Genomic DNA, 27,475 nt, shown 5'->3' with positions numbered 1-27,475 from the left:
GCAAGATCTTGAACTTTCAACCGGGTGGGGAAAACCGGGAAGCTTTCAGATTCGGGTTTTCCCAGATGTGCCAACAAGGCTCTCTTAATAAATTGAAACTTTGAGCAATACTTTGCTTTGGACTCTTGATTTACTTTTGGATGCCATTTGGAACCCTGACATCCAAATGTTGATGATGCAACAGGTTGTAAGTGTGAAAAACGGTCATAAAGCACTTTGTTTAGTGACGTCGTATCTTCGAATGGTCAGTAAATGAACGGCTGTAAGTCGAGGGCTACCTGCATTGTGTAAAATTGCATAAATGAATGCGAATATATGTGTCCCAGGATAACGTTGCAGGATCCAATCTGGGTCGGTCACCGGGACCAGAGGTTTTGTCTTCTGAGCTTTCGGACTCGTGCTAGAACTTTTATTTACTACACAAAAAAACATTCTTCTGTAGAGAAGCTTCCTGAAAATGGGCTCCAGCACAAGTCTGAAAGCTCAGAAGAGAAAACCTCTGGTCCCGGTGGCCAAACCAGATTGAATCCTGTAAAATTTGTAATTTGGCTTAGGCATTTATATGAATATAATACAATAACAGTTGGAAGGGACCTTGGAGGTCTTCTAGTCCAACCCCTTGCCTAGGCAGGAAACCCTACACTATTTCAGACAAAGGTTTATCCAACATCTTCGTAAAAACTTCAAGTGTTGGAGCATTCACAACTTCTGGAGGCAAGTTGTTCCATGGATTCATTGTTCTGACTGTCGGGAAATTTCTTCTTAGTTCCAAGTTGCTTCTCTCCTTGATTAGTTTCCACCCATTGCTTCTTGTCCTGCCTTCGGGTGCTTTGGAGAATAGCTTGACTCCCTCTTCTTTGTGGCAACCCCTGAGATATTGGAAGACGGCTATCATGTCTCCCCTAGTCCTTCTTTCTATTAAACTAGATACACCCAATTCCTGCAACTATTCTTGATATGTTTAGCCTCCAGTCCCCTAATCATTTTGTTGCTCTTCTCTGCACTCTTTCTAGTCTCCCAACATCTTTTTTATATCGTGGCGACCAAAACTGAATGCAGGATTCCAAGTGTGGCCTTACCAAGGCATTATAAAGTGATATTAACACTTCACGTGATCTTGATTCTATGAGTTTGTAGGGTTAAGGACAAAAGAGTAAGGGTAGAGCTGATTTTTGTTTTTTAATGACTGGGGACCTTGATACTTCGATAATCACGAAAAACATAAGGCTGCTTTATAACGTCTGGACGGAGGTGATTTTAGAAGCAAGTTTTGGGGTTTAGCCCTCGTACAGGTTACGTTTCTACCACATGGACTTCCTACTTCCAAAGGTCAGAAAGCTGCTGTCAACTGAAGAAGAGTCCCTCTTCTTTGTGGCAACCCCTGAGAAGAAGGAGTCAAACTATTCTCCAAGGCACCTGAGGGCAGAACAAGAAGCAATGGGTGGAAACTAATCAAGGAGAGAAGCAACTTAGAACTGAGGAGAAACTTCCTGACAGTGAGAACAATTAATCAGTGGAACAGAAGTTGCCTCCAGAAGTTGTGAATGCCCCAACACTGGAAGTCTTTAAGAAGATGTTGGATAGCCATTTGTCTGAAACGGTATAGGGTTTCTTCCTAGGCAGGGGGTTGGACTAGAAGACCTCCAAGGTCCCTTCCAACTCTGCTATTGTATTGTATTGTAACTGTGAGCATGTTATGTTCAAGAGGGACCTCAAGGACCAGATAGAGGTGATTTGCAGGTTGCGCACCTCTAAATTATGGCATAGAATGTGAGGTCATCCTCGTCAGTTGAATGTGTTCAATAAATCATAATTAACTCAGGGTCTGACGTGATATAGATGAACCTAGTCCAAAAGTCTTCAGGACCATCTTTCCCAGCCCACCTGGACTAAGGGAAAGAATGGTGAAGATTCCTCCCCATGGAGACATCTTAGTGAGCACCGTCTCAGTTGAATACCTGACATCAAGATAAGTCCAAAACTCCTGATTTGTAAAAAGGTAAAGATTCCCCTTGCACATATATACTAGCCGTTCCCGACTCTAGGAGGCGGTGCTCATCTCCGTTTCAAAGCTGAAGAGCCAGCGCTGTCCGAAGACGTCTCTCTGGTCATGCGGCCGGCATAACTAAACACCGAAGGCGCACAGAACCCTGTTACCTGCCCACCAAAGGTGGTTTCTATTTTTCTACTTGCATTTTTTACGTGCTTTTGAACTGCTAGGTTGGCAGAAGCTGGGACAAGTCACAGGAGCTCACTTCGTTACGTGGCGCTAGGGATTCAAACCGCCCAACTGCCGACCTTTCTGATTGGCAAGCTCAGCGTCTTAGCTACCGAGCCACCACGTCCCTCTCAAGATACACCTTAACTAGAACAGTATTTCTCTCAATCTAGAGGACTTTTAAAGTACATGGACTTCAACTCCCAGAATTCCCCGGTCAGAATTCTGGGAGTTGAAATCCGTCTATCTTAAAAGTAGCCCAGGTTGAGAATCGCTGCCTTTAAAACATCGTTACTCCTCAGAGCTTTTGGCTGCTGCTGTTGCCAAGGTGCCTTAACTAGCTAGCAAATTGTCAACGCAGGTTTATTTAATTGTTGCATGTTTATTGTCATTGGAGCCACGCCGTAAACCATCCCTCTGGGTAATGGGTGTTCTAGAACTGTATACATAAATAAATACCTCTAGATTATGGCTAGGAGATAAGAGTAACTCAGCATGCCGAGCTCTACGTGTCCTTGCAGGACCAGCAACTCATAGTGAATGGGAGTAAGCCAGAATGCAGCTTGGCATCAGCTGTTACCTTATTGCCTGCCGCACACGGTACGTTTAGTGCAATTATGTAATAACTTGGCAGAGGTACATTGAGGAGGCGTTCCTGGAGTAGGCGTGAGCCGCACGCCGTGTGAAATTTGGGGTTACTCAGACGGACTGGCAAAAAGAAAAAAGGCACAACAGAAGGTTTTTCTAAGCAAACTCAGTGGTTGCTCCTCCGCCTACGCCATTGTCTCTTTCATGCCAGGTGAGTTGCCTTCGGTTGCAGAATGAATCTCTAGATCAAGCTCAAAAAAGTACAACAACAACAACAGGCAGACAAGAAATGATCCATAGCAGTTCTCACAACGTTCGGCACTCTTGGGAGGGTAAACCAGGCAGGATATAAAGGAGGAGAGTTAGTTTATTAGGTCGATAGGATCGTCATGAAGACTCAGTTTTGGTTTTCATCTGAGTACCAATGGCGTAGCCAAGCGAGCAAATGCAATGATAGAACAATATATAAGATGTTTTGTAAATTTGGGCTGATTTATTGCCGTTTGCTGAAGTTTAGCATACATTAATGCGGTACACAACAGCACTGGATTTACACCTTTCAAAGTGACCTCTGGGAGTGAATATGTGGCTGTGCCTGAGATCCCTCAAGACATCCCATCATCCACAACCTTAACTGATGGATGGGTAATATAAAACGCACATAGCCAGGGGTATGCAAAGCTGTAAAACAGGGGTGTCAAACTCGATTTCGTTGAGGGCCACATCAGGGTTATGTTTGACCTCAGGGGGCTGGGGTAGGCATGGCCAGCTCTTATGTCACTCGTGTTGGGGACATCTGTAGCGGCCTGAGTGCTTTGCCAGCGAAAATGGGCTCCCGAGTTCCATTTGCCACTGCAATGGCTTCCTGCAACCCTCTGCCAGTGAAAACAGAGCTCAGGAGGGCCATGCGTTGCGGTCCATTGCTTTATTTTTGTGCCTTGGTAATTCTGAAAAAGCCAGGGAAGCAAATTCCAGTTATCCTCTTGGCATTGCTCGTAGGCAATTCATCCTCACCCTGACAAGCTTCCGATTGGGTGGGCTTTTGCTCCCAACCAGTAAAACAAGGTAAAGGGGCCCTTGCACATTTTACTCTGCCAGTTGTTGCTGACTCTAAGGGCCAATTTTCATCTTCGTTTCAAGTCCATTGAGCCAGCGTTGTCCAAAGACATTTCCACGGCCGTCATGGGTCACAGAGTGCTGTTCCCTTCGCACCGAAGTGGTACCTATTTATCTACTCGCATTTGCATGCCTTTGAACTGTTAGGTTGGCAGGAGCCAGGGTGAGGCGCTCAGGTCTTGAACCTGGCTCCTGCCAACCTAACAGTTCGAAGGCATGCAAATGCGAGCAGATAAATAGGTACCACTTCGGTGGGTACCTATTTCCAGCCAACAAGCCCAGCGTCTTAACTGCTGAGCCACCACGCCACCCGTTTGCTCCCACCTGCAAAGAATTACCGGAGCTGATCTTGTCATTTGCAGAGTGGCCAGGTGGGGAGCATGGTGATCGATGTAGTCCTTCGCAAAGTTTCTGATTTGTATGAAAGAGCCTGAAACATGTTTGAGGTGATCTGCTTTCCAAACTAGCTGCGAACCTCCCCAAAATGCAATGTGCGCTCGCCCCTGCGTGTGTGTGCGTGACCCCCTCCGCACGGCAGAGCTGAACTGGGGCGACAGCTCCCTTGCCCACAGAGGGGGCGCTCCATGCCACCTGTGACATGTGTGCACTAAGATCGTTATCACGGCTGTTGTGGCCCAGCAGCGGCCGGCTGAGCTGTTGCTGGAATCTGACAGCGATGGGACTGCCCTGGAGGCTGAGGAAGACTCTAGGGGGTGTTCGGAGTCAGAGCAGGGACTGGAGAGGCCTGTTGGCCACCAGGTGGCGTCTGAGCCAGGGAGCAGTGAGGAAGAACAGGGGGAGGTTGTCCCTGACATCCGGATGCGGAGGGCTGATAGGAGAAGGCAGCAGCTGTGGAAACAGGCTCGCAGAAGGAAATAGGACACAGGTGGTTATTAATTGGCCCCTCCCAGAGAGCTTATAGGTGGAGCGACGGGAGGGGAATTTTGCAGGAAACATCAGTTTAAGTTTGAAGAAGTCCCTGAATTCCGTGAGTTTGGTTTTTCATAAAGATAAGTTTCTGGGCTCCTAGCCAAGGGATGGCTTATCTACTTCATTAGTCGTGGCAGATGGCCAAGCCGGCATCAGTATAATTTGGAGGCTTGGGGGACAGAACAACGGCCCTATACTATTTCAGGCCAATGGCTGCCCAATCTCTTCTTAAAAATGGTGGAGCATCCACAATTTCTGGAGGCAAGTGGTTCCACGGATTGATTGTTCTAATTGTTAGGAAATTTCTCCTTAATTCTAAGTTGCTTCTGTCCTTGATTAGTTTCCACCCATGGCTTCTTGTCCTGTCCTCGAGGGCTTTGGAGAATAGCTCTTCTTTGTGGCAGCCCCTTAGATATTGGAAGGCTGTTATGTTGTTTCCCTTAGTCCTTTGTCTTCATTAGACTAGTCCAGTGATGGTGAACCTATGGCACATGAGGTGCTGCCCTGTCAGCTGGCCAGAGCGCATGTGCGCGCTGGCCAGCTGAGTTCACCCTTTTTGAAAGCCATTTTTCGCCCTCCCCAGGCTCCAGAGCCTTTATAGGAGCCTGGGGAGGGTGAAAAGAGCCTCCCCCGCCCTCCCGGAGGCCCGCCAGAGGCTTTATGAGCTTCCCTGAAGCCTCCGGAGTGCAAAAGAACGTCCCTACGGGCATACCGGAGGTTCGGGAACGGACTTCCGGATTGCTTGGAGGGTCGTTTTGACTACTCTGGAGGCTTCAGGGAAGCGTCCTGAAGGTTCCCTCAAACCTTTGGACCGCTCAAAATGACCCTCCGAGCAAACCGGAAGTCACTTCCTGTTTGCTCGGAGGTTCGTTTTGACCGCTCCGGAGGCTTCAGGGAAGCTTCCTGAAGGTCCCTCAAGCCTTCGGAGCGCTCAAAATGACCCTCCGAACAAACCGCAAGTGACTTCCGGTTTGCTCGGAGGTTCGTTTTGACTGCTCCGGAGGCTTCAGGGAAGCCTCCTGAAGGTCCCTCAAGCCTTCGGAGCACTCAAAACGACCCTCCGAGCAAACCGGAAGTCACTTCCTGTTTGCTCGGAGGTTCATTTTGACTGCTCTGGAGGCTTCAGGGAAGCCTCCTGAAGGTCCCTGAAGCCTCCGGAGAGCTTCCAGGGGGGCGGGTTAGGCTGTTTTTGCCCTCCCCAGGCTCCTATAAAGACTTTGGAGGGCAAAGAAAGCATGCAAAAAATGGGGGTCACGCCTACAGTGCGCGCATGCCCGCTGGGGTGGTGGTCGTGCATTGCATTATGGGTGCGGCACGCCCACACACGACCCCCCTGCGCTCCCCCCACTTATGGCACGCGAGCCAAAAAAGGTTCTCCATCGCTGGACTAGACATACCCAATTCTTGTGACCGTTCTTCATATATTTTAGTCTCCGGTCCCTTAATCACCTTTGTTCAGAGGTGAGTTTCTGCCGGTTCGCCCCGGATCCCGCAAACTGGTAGCGCCGGTGGCCGGAGGCTCCTCCCACCCACTCGAACGCTTCTGCACATGCAGCAAAACCAAACCGGTCCTTAAATCTTAAAAGACAGTTTTTGGAGGGAGTGGGATTACAATCTGCGCCTTGCCTTATTGAATTCTTGCATTCAGGGCAATATTTGTTCCAAATAGAGATTGAAATGCATTTTTCCCCCCTGCTTGGATATATTTCCTTGGGTATAATCTCCTTCAGTGACTACACGCTGGTAATTGATGGTGCTGGAGCTCATCAAGATTACCTTTGCTAGAGGCCTGAAGTGATTGCTTTGAAATTAGGTTAAGGGCCTTTTATCTCACCCTATTAGCATACTTTAGGAAATCTAATCAGGGTTAGGCATTGGGAAATAAAGAGATGTCTGTCCACTGATGTATACCCTCTCTTCCTTCAGGGATCTCAACGCAAAATCCCATTTGTACAATACAATAGCAGAGTTGGAAGGGACCTTGGAGGTCTTCTAGTCCAACCCCCTGCCTAGGCAGGAAACCCTACACCGTTTCAGACAAATAGCTATCCAACATCTTCTTAAAGACTTCCAGTGTTGGGGCATTCACAACTTCTGGAGGCAAGCTGTTCCACTGATTAATTGTTCTAACTGTCAGGAAATTTCTCCTCAGTTCTAAGTTGCTTCTCTTCTTGATTAGTTTCCACCCATTGTTCTGCCCTCAGGTGCCTTGGAGAATAGTTTGACTCCCTCTTCTTTGTGGCAACCCCTGAGATACTGGAAGACTGCTATCAGGTCTCCCCTAGTCCTTCTTTCTATTAAACTAGACATACCCAGTTCCTGCAACCGTTCTTCATATGTTTTAGTCTCCAGTCCCCTAATCATCTTTGTTGCTCTTCTCTGCACTCTTTCTAGAGTCTCCACATCTTTTCTACATCGTGGCGACCAAAACTGAATGCCGTATTCCAAGTGTGGCCTTACCAAGGCGTTATAAACTGGTATTAACACTTCACGTGATCTTGATTCTATCCCTCTGTTGATGCAGCCTAGAACTGTGTTGGCTTTTTTGGCAGCTGCTGCACACGGCTGGCTCCTATTTAAATGGTTGTCCACTAGGACTCCAAGATCCCTTTCACAGTTACTACTATTGAGCAAGGTACCACCTATACTGTACCTGTACGATTTCTACAATAATCTTTTGTTTGAGCTTGGAGTTACCGTGTTTCTCTGAAAATAAAACAGGGTCTTTTCTTTTGACCCCTGAAATAAGTGCTTGGTCTCATTTTTGGAAAGGTCTTATTATTTTTGAGGTTCAGGAGGCAGCGAGTGTGGTCACCTCATGGCTGCTGCTGTGTTGCAATATTTTCAAAGCGGAGGTTATTTTTGTGCATGCACTCAAAAGCCCAATTGGGCTTATTATCTAGGGAGGTCTTATTTTGGGGGAAACAGGGTAGTAGCCAGGCGAGATGGGCTTAACCCTAATTTTCCTAAACCTGTGATGGCGGATCTATGGCACAGGTGCCACAGCGGGCACGCAGAGAGCCCTCTCTGCGAGCATGTGAGCTGTTGCCCCAGCTCAGCTCCACTGCGCATGTGCCTCCAATCAGCCAGCTGATTTTCGGGGGGCCGCCGTGCGGGGGCAGTGCCCGTGCGCCATGTTTTTGCTCCCTGCTTGCTATGGCATTTTCACTGCCATAGCAAGCTGGCAGTGAAAATAAATCCAGAATTTCAGGCAGTCCTCGACTTACGGCCGCAGATGAGCCCCAGATTTCCCTCGCGAAGTGAGACATTTTGCTATTTTACGACCTTTCTTGCCCCAGTTGCTAACTGAATCCTTGCAGTTGATAAAGAGATAACAGGGTTCTTAAGTGAATCTGGCTTTCCCCATGGACTTTACTCGTCAGAAGGTTGCAAAAGTGGATCCCATGACCCCGGGACACGGCAACCATCATAAATACATGCCAGTTGCCAGGCCTCGGAATTTGGACCATAAGGATGCTGCAGTAATCATAAGTGTGAAAAACGGTCATAAGTCACTTTTTTCCAACGTTGTTATGACGACTTTGTTTGTTTGTTTTATTGGATTGATATGCCGCCCTTCTCCCAAAGGACTCAGGGCGGCGTACAACATTAAAAAACACATATCACAAAAGTTGAAAGGAAATTAGATAAATATCCAAAAAACCAAACCCAATTAATATGACAATAACATTTTAAAAATGAGATAAAAATTAACAGGCCAGACTGGCTTGCTGGAAAAGCCAACTTTTTAGGCCGCGTCGGAAGGACCGGAGGTCAGGGATTATGCGAAGCTCCGGGGGCAGCTCATTCCAGAGGGAAGGCGTTCCCACAGAGAAGGCTCTCCCCCTGGGGGTCACCAGCCGACACCGTTTGGCCGACAGCACCCTGAGGCGGCCAACTCTGTGGGATCGTACTGGACGGTGGGAGGCTACTGGTAGCAGTAGGTGGTCTCGCAGATATCCTGGGCCTAAGCCATGGAGTGCTTTAAAGGTTATAATTAATACCTTGAATCGCACCCGGAAAACAACCGGCAACCAGTGCAGGCCGCCTAAAAGGTATGTAACATGGAAGCACCTAGGTACCCCCATGACAACCCGCGCGGCCGCATTCTGGACCAGCTGAAGCCTCCAGGTGCTCTTCAAGGGCAGCCCCATGTAGAGAGCATTGCAGTAGTCCAGGCGAGAAAGGACGAGGGCATGAGTGACTGTGCACAGAGCATCCCGATCCAGTAAGGGGCGCAACTGGCGTACCAGGCGAACCTGGTAAAAGGCCCCCCTGGTCACGGCCATCAGGTCACCTTCTAAACTAAGCCGCGTATCCAGGAGGACTCCCAGATTGCGAGCCTTCTCTGAGGGGGCTAAAATTTCTCCCCCTATCGTCAAAGATGGAACAAGATGCACAAATCGGGATGTCTGACTCTGAAGGCAGCTGAGAACTGTCAGACGGCTCTGGACCCCCTCTGCCTCCGACACAGAGCCCTCATCAGAGCCTTCCCCAGACTCCAGGACTGGCCCATGTTCCTCCCCAAGCTCCTCATTGTCTTAACCTGCCACCAGCTCTCCTGGCCACTGGCAGGCCCCAAAACTTTCTTTGCCTCTCTTTTTTTTCTTTTAGCTATGGCCTTAATGTGGATTAGAGAGCGCTACCCAAAGGATCTCTTTTACGAAAGCCTATTCCGCCATGAAAAAAGCTCTCCATGAACCAAGCGTCCGTGCTGGTGTGTACCTGGGTGGGCATGCTTTTTGTTCCTTCTACAATTCCCCCCACCTCGGCCGCACACCCTGCCACTCGACTCAGGGCTGATGGGAAGGCGAGAGCCAAGCGTGATTAATTCCTGGTGGCCATAAGAGGCTTTCTCTCATATCCTCACCGTAGTTTGGGGGCCTAGGAAGCTTAGCGGTGCTTTGCTTTAATAAGAGCTGGACAAGAGAAAAGAGAGCTTTGTGGACAAAGGAAGGGGTTTGATGTCTGATTAGAGAGGAGACCCAGCTTATTTTAACAATGCAGATATTACCAGCATTCTCCTACTGGGCATCCTCTGAGTAGAACAGAACAGAACAGAATTCTTTATTGGCCAAGTGTGATTGGACACACAGGGAATTTGTCTTTGGTGCATATGCTCTCAGTGTACACAAAAAGACAAGATACATTCGCCAGGAAACATAAGGTACAGCCCTTAATGGTAGTCCTAGGGTACAAATAAGCAATCAAATCATACTAGGAAACCATCAGTATAAATTGTAAAGATACAAGCAACCCAGTTACAGCCATACAGTCATAGGTGGGAGGAGATGGGTGATAGGAACAATGAGAAGATTAATAGTAGTGCAGACTTAGTAAATAGTTTGACAGTGTTGAGGGAATTATTTGTTTAGCAGAGTGATGGCGTTCAGGAAAAAACTGCTCTTGTGTCTAGAATAGGACAGGATAGAATAAAATAGAATAGAATAGAATTCTTTATTGGCCAAGTGTGGTTGGACACACAAGAAATTTGTCTTTGGTGCATATGCTCTCAGTGTACATAAAGAAAAATGAAATACATTCATCAAGAATCATAAGATACAACACTTAGTGATGGTCATAGGTTACTAATAAGCAATCAAATTATACTAAGAAACAAATAAAACAATATAAATTGTAAAGATACAAGCAACATGGTTATTATTCATAAGTGGGAAGAGATAGATACTAGGAAGGAAGAGAAGACTAACAGTAATACAGTCTTAGTAAATATTTTGACAGTGTTGTGGGAATTAGTTTAGCAGAGTGATGGCGTTCGGGGAAAACTGTTCTTGTGTCTAGTTGTTATGCTGTGCAGTGCCCTATAAGCGTCGTTTGGAGGGTAGGAGTTGAAAACAATTTATGTCCAGTATGCGAGGGGTCTGTACACATTTTCACAGCCCTCTTTTTGACTTGTGCAGCGTACAGGTCCTCAATGGAAGGCAGGTTGGTAGTAATTGTTTTTTCTGCAGTTCTGATTCTCCTCTGAAGTCCGTGTCTGTCTAGTTGGGTTGCAGAATCATATATGTGTGTGTGTTGTATTTGTGCTGATAAATAAATAAAGGGAGACTAGTATAGATCTATTTCAAGCTATTTAGCTCTCATCAGCTAGCCATACCCTTACTGGGATTCGAACCCAAAGGGTATGGCTAGCTGATGAGAGCTAAATAGCTTGAAATAGATCTATACTAGTCTCCCTTTATTTATTTATCAGCACAAATACAACACAAATATAAAAAGGCAACATTAAAAATAAAAATATGGTTTTCTGTCTGTATGGTCTTCTGTAATGAGCCGAAGGACAGAAAGAGGGAGTAGTGAGCTTCCTCCCATATTTGGGCATACCAGGGATTGTACCACAAATACATATATATATGTATGTATATGTATATGTATATGTATTTGTGTTACAACCCCTGGTATGCCCAAATATGGGAGGGAACTCACTACTCTCCTTTTCTGTCTATTGGCTCACTGCAGGAGACTATCCAGGCAGAAAACCATATTTTTAAAGTTGCCTTTTTATATTTGTGTTGTATTTGTGCTGATAAATAAATAAAGGGAGACTAGTATAGATCTGTTTCAAGCTATTTAGCTCTCATCAGCTAGCCATACCCTTACTTACCCAGTAAGGGTATGGCTAGCTGATGAGAGCTAAATAGCTTGAAATAGATCTATACTAGTCTCCCTTTATTTATTTATCAGCACAAATACAACATAATATGTATGTATGTATGTATGTATGTATGTATGTATATACGTACGTACGTATGTATTTATGTATAAAGTATACAGCTGATGTAGGTTTTTGTCTATGCCGTTGGGGAATACTGAGAGTGGAAGATCCAGTACATTCACACGTGAATAGTTCCAGGAAATCTGTAATGCCTGCCTCCTCCTGCAGCTGGAGCATCAAAAAGACTACAGGGAGTCATTGACTTAACAGCCATCCATTTATGAGAAAATACCAACGCAGGAGGAAGTTCTTCATAAAATAATGGAATGTGCTGAAATGAGTAAATTGACATTTGAAATTAGAGAACCCGAAGATAAATAATGTTATAATTGAAGAGGGAGTTTGTTCTTCATAAAAGAATCGGGAGTCAAACTATTCTTCAAGGGACCTGAACAAGAAGCAATGGGTGGAAACTAATCAAGGAGAGAAGCAACTTAGAACTGAGGAGAAATTTCCTGACACTTAGAACAATTAATCAGTGGAACAGAAGTTGCCTCCAGAAGTTGTGAATGCCCCAACACTGGAAGTCTTTAAGAAGATGTTGGATAGCCATTTGTCTGAAACGGTATAGGGTTTCCTGCCTAGGCAGGGGGTTGGACTAGAAGACCTCCAAGGTCCCTTCCAACTCTGCTATTGTATTGTATTGTATATCATAAGACATGGGATTTATTTTATCAATGGTTAGATTAAAAAAAACCATGGAAATGAAAGGTACTAGAGAATGTTATTAATACAAGAATAATAGAATGATACTGAACATAACATAAAGATATATTATTATTGGATAGATTGAAGAGGATGTAATGAATGGTTATAAATGAACCCAATATTCCGTAAATCTCGTTTAAAATGAAGGAATAATAGTGATACTCCAACAAATGAGGCATAATGAATAATAATGTATACAAACATTCGATTTGAGAATATGTGATTTCATAGAAATTGCAAGTGATAACTACGGAAAGGATGCCCAAAAAACAGGTAACCAATCGCCACACTGTATGTAACGGAGGATGGTTTTACGTTTTGTGTCTTGTTTGTCTACGGCTGTCTAAAAATAAAAATCTTTTAAAAAACGGCAACCACCATCCGTTTTACAACAATAAATTAACCATAAAACAGCAGAAACGGCGGCTTACCTCCAGAATTTTCTGGAAGAGCAGCGGGTGAAGCCTGGCGTGCCTGGAGAGATGGCGCCGCGTGCCATACGTTCACCATCTCGGTCAGAGAACAAAACTAAGCTCTTGGGGAAGGTTAGACGACCCGCTCCCCTAATCTTTAAATATGTCTTCCATTGCTATAACTGGTTAGCTGTGTATATCTTACTTTGGGGCTGGGGGCGTCTTGCACTGGATGGCGGCGGGGGCATGTTTCATCTTAAGAACGAGGGTCTTTCAATTCTCTCGGCAGGACCAAAGCTGCTGTCACGCTGAAGCGCCACAGGTAGCCTTGCTTCGGACGGACCTTTCCGGCATTTGACCATTTTGCAGGTAAGCCGAGGAGGAACGCCGCGCTTTGCCGTGGAGTTAGGAGTGGGCGGGCGGCCGAGAGCACGGATGGCGATGGAGGATGTAAATCGGACGTAAATCAATGGGTGGGATTCTCCGCACCGGGATTGTTAAAATCAAAACTTGGGGGCAAGGCAGAAGACCATGTTTGAAGTTGGGATGGATCCAGGCGGATCGTTTAGTAGAGCTGAGCTGGTATCTTGTGAGTAAATGCCAGCCATGCTCAGGGTTAAATAAGGCCCCCTCCAAAGGAGGACAACTCTGACATGTCTGTCTGTCTGTCTGTCTGTCTCTCTCTCTCTCTCTCTCTCTTCCTCTCTCCTTCCTTCCTTTCTCTCCCTCTTTCCCTTCCTTCTTTCATTCCCCTCCTCCCCCTCCCTTTCTTTCTTTCTTTCTTTCTTTCTTTCTTTCTTTCTTTCTTTCTTTCTTTCTCCCTCCCTTCCTTCTTCCTTTCTTTCTCTCTCCCTTCCTTCTTCCTTTCTTTCTCTCTCCCCCTTCTTTCCTTCTCCTCCTTCCTTCTTTCATTCCCCTCCCCCCTTTCTTTCTTTCTTTCTTTCTTTCTTTCTTTCTCCCTCCCTTCCTTGTTCCTTTCTTTCTCTCTCCCCGTTCTTTCCTTCTCCTCCTCCTCCCTCCCTTCATATTCTTTCTTTCTTTCTCTCTCCCTCTCTTCTTTCTATCCTTTCCTTTTTTAATTCCCCTCCTACTCTTCCTTCTCACCCTCCCTTCCCTCCCTTCCCCTCCACCCCTCCCTCCCTCTTTCTTTCTTTCTTTCTTTTATTTTTTCTTGTTTCCTTCCTATTTATTTCTTTCCTCCTCCCTCCCACTTTCTTTCTTTCTTTCTTTCTTTCTTTCCTTCTTTCTTTCTATCTTTCTATCTTTTGTTCTTTCTTTTTCCTTCACCTTTCTTTCTTCCTCCCTCCCACTTCCTTCCTTCCCTCCTTCCCTCTTTCTTTCTTTCTTTCTTTCTTTCTTTCTTTCTATCTATTTTTTGTTCTTTCTTTTTCTTGTTTCCTGCATCTTTCTTTTTTTCTTTCCTCCTTCCCTCCCCCCTCTCTCCCTCCCCCCCCTCTCTCCCCAGTGGAGTATCGGAATCACGCAAATCTGGGTTTAAAACAATGAGTTCGGTCGCCGTGTTAACACCCAAGAGCTTTGCTGAGCACCGCAGCGGCCTGAGGGACGAAGAATCGCGAGGTGAGAGGGTTATGCCGGTGAAGGATGCTGGCGCAGGAAGCACCTCCTCACGGCCCATGAGAGGCAAAACCGCTCATAAGTCACTTTTTTCCCAGTGCCGTTGTAACTTCAAACGGTCACTAAACCCCCAGCTTGTAAATTGAGGATTATCTATTTAATTGAAGTTCATTCCAAGGAGCCGTTGTCTTTATACATTTCTCTCTTTCTGTTCCTTTAATATTGGTTTCTTCGTGGTCTCTGCTCCAAGCAGGTGGTGTCCCAGAAGATGAGGCCTACATCCCCACTTACTTGGAAGCTTTCCCGCCGCTCCCGGAAAAGGGGGCTCCGGGGGAAAGATCCAGTGAGTTCACAGGAGTATGGAACAAAATCCGGCCCATCAAATCTTCGGTCATCACCCAGGTGAGCGTGCAGAGGAGGCATATACAGTGCAAGGTGGGATGTAATCCAGGGGTGGGATTGAAAAATTTTTATCAACTGGTTATCTGCCCAGTTGCTGGTTGGGTATGACCACGGTGGGCGTGGCCTACTTGGCATCCTGCACTATGGCATGGAGGGTCGTATTCACCCTCCCCCGGCTCTGGAGGCTTTCCTCGAACCTCTGGCAGGGAGAAGACATCCTCCCCCAGGCTCCGGAGGCCCTCCAAAGGATGGAAACAGGCCCGTTATTAGACTTCCGGAACTTCTGGGAGGCCCATTTTTTGCCCTCCCCAGGCTCTGGAGAGTTTCCTCGAGCCTCTGGGTGGGAGAAGACATCCTCCCCCAGGCTCTGGAGGCCCTCCAAAGGATGGAAACAGGCCCATTACTGGACTTCCAGAACTTCTGGGAGGCCCATTTTTTGCCCTCCCCAGACTCTGGAGAGTTTCCTCGAGCCTCCAGGAGGGCGAAAATGGCCTCCACTGGGTCCTGGAGGTCAGAAAGAGTCCCATTTCTCAACTTCCAGAACTTCTGGGAAGCTTGTTTTTCACCCTCCCAGAGCCTCTGCGCAAGCCTTGCACTTATCTGGCATGATCAACAAGCCATATGGAGACGCCTGGGGAGGGATGGGCGGGGCCAGCCAGTCTTTCCAACTCCCAGTTCGGCAAACCAGACGCAAAATTAGCAGTCCGAAACGGCTGTGTCCCACCCCTTGGAGTGATCTCTCGCAGAAAATGAATGTGTGAGTTGGAAGCAACCTTTGACAATCTGTTGTCCTCCCAAGCGGGCGGGCTTCCATACCCACCCAGAATTCCTAAGGCTAGCATAACCACGGCTGAGAATTCTAGTTGGTTCATGTACCTGAAAGCTGGATAAGGTTGGTCCATAACGGGGGCGGGGTCTGTAGGGCATAGGCTGGAGGGCAATGAAGTCACTTGCAATGGCTTTTTGAGAATGGGGGATCCAGTTTGGGTCTGAATGCTGCTGAGATGCTTCTGTAAAACAGAACAGACTCTGGTTTGTTTGTTTGTTTGTTTGTTTGTTTGTTTGTTTTGTTTTACCAATAAAGATTATTTGTAGCTCATATTTGAAATGAGGAATCCTTGGTGCTCTCTGAGCTTGGTTGTTCTCTTCAAGATGTTTCATGACCCAGAGGAGGTAACATCTTCAGTGCTAATGCAGTGCCGTGTTTAGTGACTAGCACTAAGGTTCCCACAGTTCTCCTCCTCCTCTTCTCCTCCTCCTCCTTCTCCCTCTCCACAACCCCTACTCCCTTCTTGCACTGATGATGTTACCTAGTTGGGGCATGAAATGTCTGCAAGAAAACCACCAAGCTCCAAGAACACCAAAGATCCCACAGTCGTCCCCCTCCCTCCCTCCCTCCCTCCCTCCCTCCTCCTCTTCCTCCTCCTCTTCCTCCTCCTCCTCCTCAAACCCTCCACAGGTGACCCCTACACAAGTCCTGTATCATGGCCGCCACCCCCCCAACCCTTCGAGGTCAAACAAAACCTTGATGTGGCCCTCAATGAAATAAGAGTTTCAAACCCCTGTTGTAGCATTTCGATAACAGTGCCTGATTCTTCCGGGCAGGTGTTTCACGTCCCTCTGGAAGAGCGACGCTACAAGGACAACAGCCAGTTTGGAGAAGGCGACGAGGCCAAAGTCTGCGTGGACATCATGCAGAAGACGGGGGCTCATATTGAGCTTTCCTTGGCCAAGGACCAGGGCCTGTCCATCATGGTGACTGGCAAGCTGGACTCGGTGATGAAAGCACGGAAGGAAATTGTCGCTCGGCTTCAAACCCAGGTGACGCATCAAAGTTAGCTTCCCCGCCGGTCCTTGCGGTGACGTTTTCACCATCTCCTGCTCCCAAGTCAGCACTTAAAATATTACAGTTAGCATTATTTAAGGGTTTCCAGGGTGACACACTGACTTTGTCATCGTCCTTCGAAAACTGGCGGCAAATCGGATCTTTTGTAGAAGGCTGCCTTCAACAGAATCTGGGGGGGCCTTTGACCTATTGGGCCCAGTTCTGCCGGAGCAGAATAGTCTATGAATAGTCTGGGGGCTACACCCCTTGGGGGTATGTGTTCTGTTAAAATATAGCCTGTTGTGCCTTAAAATGGCTTCTGCTGTACTGCCGTAAAATGGCTTCTACTGTACAGCGCAGTGGAGTTGCCGTGGTAATGGCTTCACAGTACTCCACAAGGGGGCTCCCTCTAGTAAGGGGGGAAATCCAGCATAGATTTTCTAGAAATTAGGTTTGGTCCGGACATTTTCCTCCTATAAATAAATATCTGAGCAACTTATTAACTACCGTGTTTTCCCAAAAATAAGACAGGGTCTTATTTTCTTTTGACACCCCCTCCCCAAATATGGCTTGGGCCTTATTATTGGGGGAGGGCTTCTTGTTTTGGGGTTGCTAGGCGGCTACTCTCTTGCGAGTGGGCTCCCGAAGAGCCGGGTACAGCCTCGGGCGAACGGCTGTCTTGCACTGTCGCAGCAGCACAACACAGCAGCCATGAGGTGACCACGCTCATGAGTAGCCACTCGGCTCAGCTGGCACAGTGCCATTCACTGACCTAGAGGTATTTCGAAGGCGCCAAGCTGTGTGAGCGCCGGTTCCCTGCCCCCCGGCTCCCGCAGCTCGGCGCCTTCGGAATACCTCTAGGTCAGTGAATGGCGCTCTGCATGGCTGGAGAGGAGGGTTGCGCGAGCAGCTGTTCCGCTCCCCCGCTTGCGCGCCTCCTAGCCTCACCATGCCCTGGCCCAGCTCTCCCTGCAGGGCCAGGCCACCGCTGCTGCCTCTGCCGCCATCCCAGCGTGGCTTCTTCTGTAGCTTCCAAACCCCAGAGATCGGCTGCCGAGTCTTCTGGCAGTGACTGCTCTGGGAGTACGCTCTATAGTTGTGGGCCGGCTCTTCGGGAGTCCGCTCACAAGAGAGTAGCCGCCCGGCATCCCCCCTCTCCAGCTGAGCACAGCGCCAGTCACCGACCTAGCGGTATCCGGAAGGCACCTTTACACCACCCCTGTTCCCGCAGCTTGGCGCTTTCGGGATACCGCTAGGTCGGTGAGTGGTGCTCTGCCTAGCTGGAGGGGGGAGGGTTGTCCAAGGGGCTTATTTTCGGGGGAGGGCTTATATTTTTGCCCATCTGAAAAATATGGCATGGCCTTATTTTCAGGACATGTCATATTTTCGGAGAAACATGGTAGTAGTATAATAAAATAGCAGTTGATATCCTCCCTTGTTATCAAAGGTCACATTCTTCACTCAGGACTTTTGGCTGGCTCCTTGATTAACTTTCCTCTCTTCAACAGCCACCTGTGTATCTGACCTTGGTTCCCATGAGAAAGCTTTTTTGTTTTGACTGCTAGCTAGGTTATCATGTCTCCCCTTCCCCTCTACTAGTTTGTGGCAACTATGAAGCAGCAGAAGATGGCTTTGGCCAGGTTCTCCTCGGAGTTGACAGCTTGACCTTGGGTAAATGTCTGTTCTTCGTCTGTTTTTCTAGCGAATCTACCCCCTCAGATGCTTTAATCCCTCTCCCTACTTCACTCCTACCCACAGGCTTCAGCTACTGTCACAATCCCCAAAGAACACCATCGCTTTGTTATCGGCAAGAACGGCGAGAAACTGCAGGAGCTCGAGCTCAAGACGGCCACCAAGATCAACATCCCGCGGCCCGAGGATCCCAGCAGCCAGATTAAGATCACGGGCACCAAAGAAGGCATCGAGAAAGCACGTCATGAGATCTTGCTCATCTCAGCAGAGCAGGTGAGTGGCTGGGCGCCTCTCCTTTTCTCCGAAAGGCGACAGGATGGCGACGTGGAAGTTCGCAAGAGATAATATTGAATGTCCTCTGCAGTTGATGCAGCAATGTCTTGATTCTAGAACGATGAGCAGGCACTCTGTTCTGACCGAGGCTTCCCAAGAGCATGAAACAAACTCCTTGTCCCAGCAAAAAATCCTTTTATTCATTTACAGTGAATTCTGCCCATTCACAGCCGACAAAGTCTTTCAAAGGAGGCATTACAGTCCCAGACCTTTTCTGGCTTGGAGAGCTGTCAGGCCATTATCTGCAAAACTTGGCAAGGAGTCTCGGGGAGTCACGAACCAATTAAGCGAACTAATTGTCTCCTGCAAACTCCACTCCCCCTTTGGTCCTCTTTTATTTCCTCTGGGAGGGGCCATTCATTGTCCACCTGTGGCCTTACTCCCAAGTCGACCCCTGTTCTTTAGTTGTTTTCTTTGTCTGGCAACTCTGCACATGCGCACACTGGGAACAGGCTCCTGCTGTTCCTCTGCCTCACTGATGTCTGACTCTGAAGGCAGCTGATAACTGGCATACGGCTCTGGTCCCATCTCTGCGTCCAACACAAACCCTCATCAGAGCCTTCCCCAGACTCCAGGACCGGCCCACGTTCCTCCCCAACCTCCTCACTGTCCGAATCTGCTGCCAGTTCTAATGGCCGCCGGTGGGCCACAAAACACTCCAAGATACAAGCGGCATGGGTTGTGCTGTTAATTTTACCATAGAGTTAACCAAATACAACTTTAATGAGTGTCTTTTCTTCTAAAAGGCGAGGAAGGGTTCTTGCACGTTAGTTTTTTTCTTAACTTCTGTCTTTTTTCACACCAGGCTTCCATTGAAAATGGCAATAAGCACTTCGACTTACCGTATTTTTCAGAGTATAAGACGCACCGGAGTATAAGACATATCAAGATTTTGAAGAGGCCAATTTAAAAAAAAAAAGTTTTTGCAATTTGCAGGCCTCCCAAAAAACGGCCCTTTTTTCACGAAAACAGGTCCATTTTCTTGTCAAAAACAGGGTATGCATAGCCTTTAGGAGGCTTGTAGAGTGCTCCTGGGGGCTGGCGGGGAGCAAAAAACGGCCTGTTTTTCTCTCATTTTTGCCCTCCCCAGCCCCCAGGAGCTCTCTACAAGCCCCCTAAAGGCTATGCACAGCCACTTTTGCAAAGGGGGCGGGATTTCGGGAGGTAAAAAAATGCTGTATTCAGTGTATAAGACACACCCAGATTTTCAGCCTCTTTTTTGAGGGGAAAAGGTGCGTCTTATACTCCGAAAAATAAGGTATATATCGCTTCCCAGTGGTTTTACAGCCCTCTCTAAAACGGTTTACAGAGTCAGCATCTCCCCCCCCCCCCAACAATCTGAGTCCCCCTTTTACCAACTTTGGAAGGCTGCGCCAACCTTGATCCTGGTTTAGATTCGAACTGCCAAACTGCAGGCTGTTGGCAGTCAGCAGAAGTAGCCTGCAGTAGTGCACTCTTAACCACTGCGCCACAATGGCTCTTAAATAAATCAACAATTGCAGTGAACGACTGCAACTGAGCCCAGAATTTCCTTGGTTAAGTCAAATTCACTTTACCGCCCTGAGATGCTGGTTAAGAGTGTCTTGCCCCATTTTACGGCCTTCCTTGCCACCGTCCTTAGAATCACCGCAGTTGATAAGTTAGTAACCCACGGCTGTTAAGTGAATCTGGCTTCGGTTGCGTCACGTAGAACAGAAGGAAGCCTGTCCCAAAAGTGCTTTTTTTTCCAAGAGGCAACTAATTGGACTTTCTTGTTTGTCTTTCAAGACGTTTCGCTTCACATCCCTGAAGCTTCTTCCGCTCTGACTTTCTATTTGCTCGTCTCTAGTCAGGCTGAAGCTTCTCCGGGGTTTTTCCTTTTATAGGACAAACGAGCCGTGGAGCGCTTGAACCTGGAGAAGTTCTTCCATCCATTCATCGCGGGGGCCTTCAACAAAACAGTCCAGGAAATCATGCAGGAGACGGGGGCACGCATCAACATCCCTCCGCCCAGCGTCAGCAAAGATGAGATCATCATTACTGGAGAGAAGGAACCTGTCTCCCAGGCTGTTCTGCGTATCCGCAAGATCTACGAGGACAAGGTAGCGCTCGAGAGACCTCGCGGGGTGAGGGTGGGGTGGAGGGTCCACCCTATTTCAGTATCTGTCGCCCTATTTCTTACTCCGCTCTGTCAGCCGTTTTCTTCCCCGTCTCTTCAGTTTCCATCCCTTCTCGGAGGCAGAGTAGCTGGGATTGTGTTGGGGAGAGGTCGGCAAAGCCAGCGGGAGGAGTCAAACGTGGAATTAGTTTAGAATCTCTACGTAGCCACAAGAAAACAAAAGCCAATCTCCCTTGAACGCTATTGAACCTTACCTAGTTTTACCCAGGTACAGACGGTTAGTCTGAGATGATTCCCATGAACAATAAAACACGACTCGAACCCTTCACATGGGGGGGACCTGATCGTTCACACAGGACAGATTGGGAGCAAAACGTTTCCACGTTATTGGGTATGACTTTATAAAACCCTCGAGTTAGAAGGCGCTAAGGTAAAAGGTTCCCCTCGCACATGGAACGGTATAGGGTTTCCTGCCTAGGCAGGGGGTTGGACTAGAAGACCTCCAAGGTCCCTTCCAACTCTACTATTGTATTGTATTGTAAGGTTGGCTTTGCATCTTTTTTCTGGTTTTGAAGCTGCCTCTGGCTGTCTTTCAGAAGCGCAAGACGACCACCATCTCTGTGGAGGTAAAGAAGTCCCAGCACAAGTACATCATCGGCCCGAAAGGAAACACCTTGCAGGAAATCCTAGATACCACGGGAGTCTCGGTGGAGATGCCGCCTCTTGAAAGCAGCTCGGAGACCATCATTCTGCGTGGAGAGCCGGACAAACTGGGGCCAGCCCTAACTCAGGTCTACGCCAAGGTACGGTCGCCCAAAGGCCTGGTAACCGTGGGACATTTGACATGGGATCAGCGCAGCAGCAATCTTAGCAGCCCGGTGTGCCAAAATCAACCAAAGAAATCTGGCTTTCCCCCTAGAAGTTGGTTAACTCAGGGGTGACATTCAACCAGCTCGGGAGAGGCGGTAGGGACCATTTGAATCGGTTCGCAGAGCCAGTGAAAATCGCCCTTGGTTGGCCCCGCCCAATGCCCTCTTCCCATGGGGAATTCTGGGAGTCGAAGTCCACAAGTCTTAAAGTTGCCAGGTTTGGAGACCCCTGATTTAAAGGAAAGACCCAACATATTGGTGGCAATTTTGAGCTGGCTCAGCTATAGTCTACTCTTGGAGACACAATTCCCTGATTTCCCTATGTACCGTATTTTTCGGAGTATAAGACACACCAAGGTTTTGAAGAGGCAAATAAAAAGGTTTTGCACTCAGCAAACCTCCCAAAAATGGCCCATTTTTCATAAAAACGGGCCTTTTATTTTCAAAAAAAAGGACAGGCATAGCAGATCGATCGGGGCGAAATTCAAAGAAAAGATATTCCATATTATTACACGCGAAACAATAAAAGAGGTACACAAATACTTACACAAGAGCAATAAGAGTCGTATTGCTCTTACGTCAGTATTTGTGTACTCTTATTGTTTTGTGTATAATGATTGGTATGTCTTCTTTTTTAGGTCCTTAGGGCAAAGAAGTGATGTCGATTTGGCCACACATGCCCACAAAGCCACACATGCCCACAAAGCCCAAAGAAAATTTTGAATTTCACCCCTGGTGTAACTTAACTGAAAACAAGTTGCACGTACACTTTAAAGACCAGCTAGGTAAAAATGTTGCATCTGTGCGCTAGGTTTTATTTTTCTCTCAGTGCGTTATGTGCGTTTCCTCTCATTTTCCCTTTGGTTCGATACCGGCTGTTTTGTTTAAAATGAACTGATGTTACGTCAAGCAAACTCCCTTTGGTTTAGATTATGTTGAATTTGACGTACATTCGGCCGTTACACATCCCAAACAGGATGTGGCGTCCTTGCGAACGGAGTAAATTGTGTTTTTTCAGGAAAGCACGTACAACAAAGCGAAAGAGGAGAGATGGGCAATCTTGGGATGGTCAAAAGTGGCACTTATATTGGGAGGGGGAAGAATGTGGGGTCACTTTATCTAACAAAACACTGGGGCTTTGGAGAATTTCTACCCTCTATTTTTTATTATTATTATTATTAAAAGAATTTTAAACTTACACATACAAAACATAAAAACATCTTCCAGTTACATCCAGGGTGTCGGTTGGTTACAGAACTTTTGTGTATCCTCTCCATAGTCCTCACGTACAATTTATATAAAATCTCACATTATCAATCTAATATATATGCCTACATTATTATCATCATTCATCTTTTATTTGAGTAGAACTATTATTCCTTCGTTTTATACGAGATAGTCTACATTTTGAATTAATTTAGATTATAACAATTCATTACGTCCTCCTAAATCCATCCAATAATCGTACATCTTTATATGATATTCTGTGTCATTTTACCCTCTCTTTTTAACGACGACATTCTTGGCCTTATAACTATTTTTCTCCTTTGTTTCCTAACTAAAAACGGGAGGAGGAAAGTTGGGTTTTCCTCCAAAGTTGGATGGCTTTGAGGGACATAAAATAAGTATTTAATAGATAACCTGTTTTCCTGAAAATAGGAGCTAGCATGTTTTTTTAAACGTGTACCTAATATAAGCCCTACCCCCAAAATAAACCCTACTTAAGAGCCGACGCAGCTGGTCGTCCGCCCATTCCGTCTTGTTACAATACAGTAGCAGAGTTGGAAGGGACCTTGGAGGTCTTCTAGTCCAACCCCCTGCCTAGGCAGGAAACCCTATATCGTTCCAGGGTTGTTGCTTGCAGTGCCGGGGCCGCGAGGCGAGGGGTGGATCTGTCCCATGCGCCTCATACCGGCTTACCTCAGGATTCCTGCAGCCAGGCCATCCACGCTCCGACACCTACCTCACGGCGGCAGCACCAGCGGCCATGCGCAGAAGGAGACCATGTGGCCGCCGGCCGACTTATGCTTGCTTGCGGCCGCAACGGAGCAGGAGACTGGCGCACTGGTGCCATGGCCACGAGGCAGGTGTTGGGGTGTGGATGGCTTGGCTGCAGGAGCCCTGAGGTAGGCCGTTATAAGGCGCATGGGACAGCTCCACCCCCCTACCTTGCCTGGTGGCTGGCGCACCGACGCATTGCTTGGCCTCCTGCTCTGTTACGGCCGCGAGCAAGCAAAAGAAGTGGACCGACGGCCATGCGGGGTCCTGTTGGAGATGGGGCTGGTGAAGGTGAGGCAGGTGTCGGGGAGTGGGCGGCCTGGCTGTGGGGGCCCTGAGGGAAGCCGGTGAGGGGCATGTGGGACAGCTCCATCCCCATCACCTCCTACCCCACCACGAGCAAACAGAAGCGGGCCTCTCATACATGGGGGGGGGGGAGACACCCCTAAAATTAAGCCCTAATGTTTATTTTGCGGCCCAAAAGAAAATAAGACCCGGTTTTATTTTCGGGGAAATAGGGATGTGTGAATCCTGGAAGCTGAAGATTAACCAACTTTGGCTGAGTGTAATTGACCAACTTGCACATCTAAGAAAAAAATGAATAAATCTGTGTGAGAATGCTGCAACGATGCCCTAATGCCACCTGGAGGCAGAATGCAGGTATTGCAGCACTAAAAACATTTGCCGGCATAAAGATGTGCCTTAGATATTTTATTAATTGATTTTTTTTTCCAGAATATGTTATAAAGGTGTAATGTTATTGGAGGCTTATTGAAATTACTAATGAGTGCCAGTAGGTGGTTGTGCCTTTAAACACAAATGATTTCAGATAAAAGCACGTTTAAATAATTCCAGTTAAATGAGAATGATGGTACATTGATAGTAAAACACCTAAAAGATTTTTGATTTAAAATGTACCATTCAATATGAATGAAGTATAAGCAAGGATTGTGGTAGAAACGCACGAAATCCATTTGTAACCAATCGACCCGCTTTATCAAGATGTAATGAAGGGTGCTTCTTTTTTTTGTGTGTGTTTTTGTTTAATTAAAACAATTTTAAAAAATCCAAAAAAATAAAAGATGCGGCCAGCTTTGGTATCTTAACTCGAATGGAGAAATGTCTGTAGCCAGGTTTTCAAAGCCGCTCATGTGAATGATGTCGGGAAACTCTTCTTGCCATCCTGTCCCTTTTCCTTAGGCGAAGAGTGTGATGGTAGCTGAAGTAACGGCCCCCGCCTGGTTACATCGTTTTATAATTGGGAAGAAAGGACAAAATATTGGCAGAATTACCCAGCAACTCCCTAAGGCAAGTATCCCTAAGATAACAAAGCTGTAAATAAAATAGCAATAGTAAAAAATCTCTGTGTCAGGCCTGTAATTCTGTTCCTTTTAGGATCTTTGGCCTGCCACACTTTTAAAAAAATTCTTATGCTGTTTCATTGGTATAGTAGTCGGGAGGGGGGAATAGAAAGGATTGTGGAATGTATTGTTATGGATTTTCTTAGAAGCTCAAGGTCGTCTTTTGTCTCCGCACCTCGACACCTGGCCGGAAGCAGAGGGGTGTACATGCCAGCGTGGAAGATGAAGATTGGACCATGTGATGAATTATGGGGTGTGGGGATAGATGATGAACTTTCAACTGGGTGAACCCACAGGATGTACATTAGAGTTGAAATAATGTCAGCAGTTCCAAATATCATGCAGAATTCAATCATTGTCCAAGGCCAAGTTATCCTTAAAACTCCCATTTAATAAGACAGACATTTTGGCATTATGCTGTGAAATTTCAACTCTAATGTACATCCCGTGGGTTCACCCAGTTAAAGACCATGTGATGAATTATGGGGTGTGGGGATAGATGATGAACTTTCAACTGGGTGAACCCACAGGATGTACATTAGAGTTGAAATAATGTCAGCGTTCCAAATATCATGCAGAATTCAATCATTGTCCAAGGCCAAGTTATCCTTAAAACTCCAATTTAATAAGACAGACATTTTGGCATTATGCTGTGAAATTTCAACTCTAATGTACATCCCGTGGGTTCACCCAGTTAAAGACCATGTGATGAATTATGGGGTGTGGGGATAGATGATGAACTTTCAACTGGGTGAACCCACAGGATGTACATTAGAGTTGAAATAATGTCAGCGTTCTAAATATCATGCAGAATTCAATCATTGTCCAAGGCCAAGTTATCCTTAAAACTCCAATTTAATAAGACAGACATTTTGGCATTATGTTGTGAAATTTCAACTCTAATGTACATCCCGTGGGTTCACCCAGTTAAAGACCATGTGATGAATTATGGGGTGTGGGGATAGATGATGAACTTTCAACTGGGTGAACCCACAGGATGTACATTAGAGTTGAAATAATGTCAGCGTTCCAAATATCATGCAGAATTCAATCATTGTCCAAGGCCAAGTTATCCTTAAAACTCCCATTTAATAAGACAGACATTTTGGCATTATGCTGTGAAATTTCAACTCTAATGTACATCCCGTGGGTTCACCCAGTTAAAGACCATGTGATGAATTATGGGGTGTGGGGATAGATGATGAACTTTTTAAGTGGGTGAACCCACGGGACGTACATTAGAGTGGAAATTTCACAGCATAATGCCAAAATGTCTGTCTTATTAAATTGGAGTTTTAAGGATAACTTGGCCTTGGACAATGATTGAATTCTGCATGATATTTGGAACGCTGACACTCTGGTTTTAATGCATGAACTATTGTTTAAAAACAAAAGCCTGCCTCTCTCTTGCGGATACTGGGAAAGCAGGAATTAAAATTTGAAGCAGTGGTGGGTTTCTACCAGTTTGGACTGGTTCAGCCGAACCAGTAATGGTTTGGTGGCTTGAGTTGCTAGAACCGGCTTTTTTTCTCTGGGCTTTTTTTCCGGTTCTGCGCATGGAGCGCACATCAAGCGAACTGGCAGTAGTGGCTTCTGGAACCCACTCCTAATTTGACTGGTCCATTGGGCTCTTTGCTTCTCTTAATAGAGCCTAGAACAGGGGTATCAAACTCAAGACGCTTAAATCTGAGTCAACCTTGAGCCTGGTGAGATTTGAACTGCCAAATTTCAGGCAGCCGGCAGTCAGCAGAAGTAGCCTGCAGTAGTGCACTCTAACCACTGCGCCACCGTGGCTTATTAGGTAGTCCTGCTAGAAATCCCTCAAAACCTCCTCCCAGTGGGGAGCAACAAAAATAGACCGTGAAATGGGTGTCCCTCACAATGCTTTGAGCTCTCAGCATATAGCGCTCATAAGTTGGATCCTGAATAATGGGAAGAGAGCTGACTATCATCTTCTCGGTTGTCCTCAACACTCTCTGTATGGACTTTCTATCTGAGGCACCGCTTGCCACCAAATCAAACAGGGATGCAGTTTGTTACAAATGTTCTCAGTTGTCCCTCTGTAAAAAGTGGCCGGGACAGAAGGAGAAAGACATAACAACCCTTCTTGAAGGTAGACAGACACGGCTTGCCTTCTTTTAGGTTCACATTGAATTCACGGACGGTGATGAGAAGATCACTCTGGAAGGACCCACTGAGGAGGTGGAATTGGCCCAAAGCCAGATTCAGGAAATCATTCGAGACCTGGTGAGTTGTCTTGTGAACCTTACATGTATTGTTCCTCTCTTTCTTCGTCAAGACTCTTTGCTATAGCAGGAAGGACAAACCTTTTCGATTCAGGTCGGTCATTTATCTGCTGCCTCCTTGGCAGGGGTGTGAAGTTTGGCCAGTGATATTACGAGTGCCGCCCGTTGGCGAAGAGACATAGAACTATTTGCAGAAGAGGCCGCTTAAAACGCCCAGAATTGATCTTTCTGAGGTGTCTCTTAAAACTTCCTCAAAAAAACCCCAAACGAATCCAGAGCCGTGCCTCTTCAAACGGGCAGCGTAAGTCCCATATCAAAAGCTGCAGTCCTGTGGGTTATTTCTCCCCATTCAGTTTGATACCAGTTT

The 27,475-nt window shown here is 46.8% G+C and overlaps 1 protein-coding gene across 1 annotated transcript in view; it reads left to right on the top strand.

Moving 5' to 3' along the window:
- Positions 1-27,475, top strand: part of LOC309401074 (vigilin-like) — a 110,342-nt gene that overhangs the window by 34,067 nt on the left and 48,800 nt on the right. Inside the window, exons 2-10 of the mRNA XM_081970018.1 lie at positions 12,999-13,078; positions 14,175-14,287; positions 14,538-14,686; positions 16,292-16,507; positions 18,270-18,476; positions 20,402-20,617; positions 21,231-21,437; positions 24,702-24,809; positions 27,005-27,109. Of these exons, the coding sequence (XP_081826144.1) occupies positions 14,212-14,287; positions 14,538-14,686; positions 16,292-16,507; positions 18,270-18,476; positions 20,402-20,617; positions 21,231-21,437; positions 24,702-24,809; positions 27,005-27,109 (1,284 nt within the window). The 5' untranslated portion in view covers positions 12,999-13,078; positions 14,175-14,211. The remainder of the gene's footprint in view (positions 1-12,998; positions 13,079-14,174; positions 14,288-14,537; positions 14,687-16,291; positions 16,508-18,269; positions 18,477-20,401; positions 20,618-21,230; positions 21,438-24,701; positions 24,810-27,004; positions 27,110-27,475) is intronic.

The sequence above is a fragment of the Natrix helvetica genome, assembly GCF_964273705.1.
Source record: "Natrix helvetica genome assembly, chromosome: Z".
NCBI classification, from domain to species: domain Eukaryota; kingdom Metazoa; phylum Chordata; class Lepidosauria; order Squamata; family Natricidae; genus Natrix; species Natrix helvetica.
This window is presented reverse-complemented; position numbering and strand designations above follow the sequence as displayed.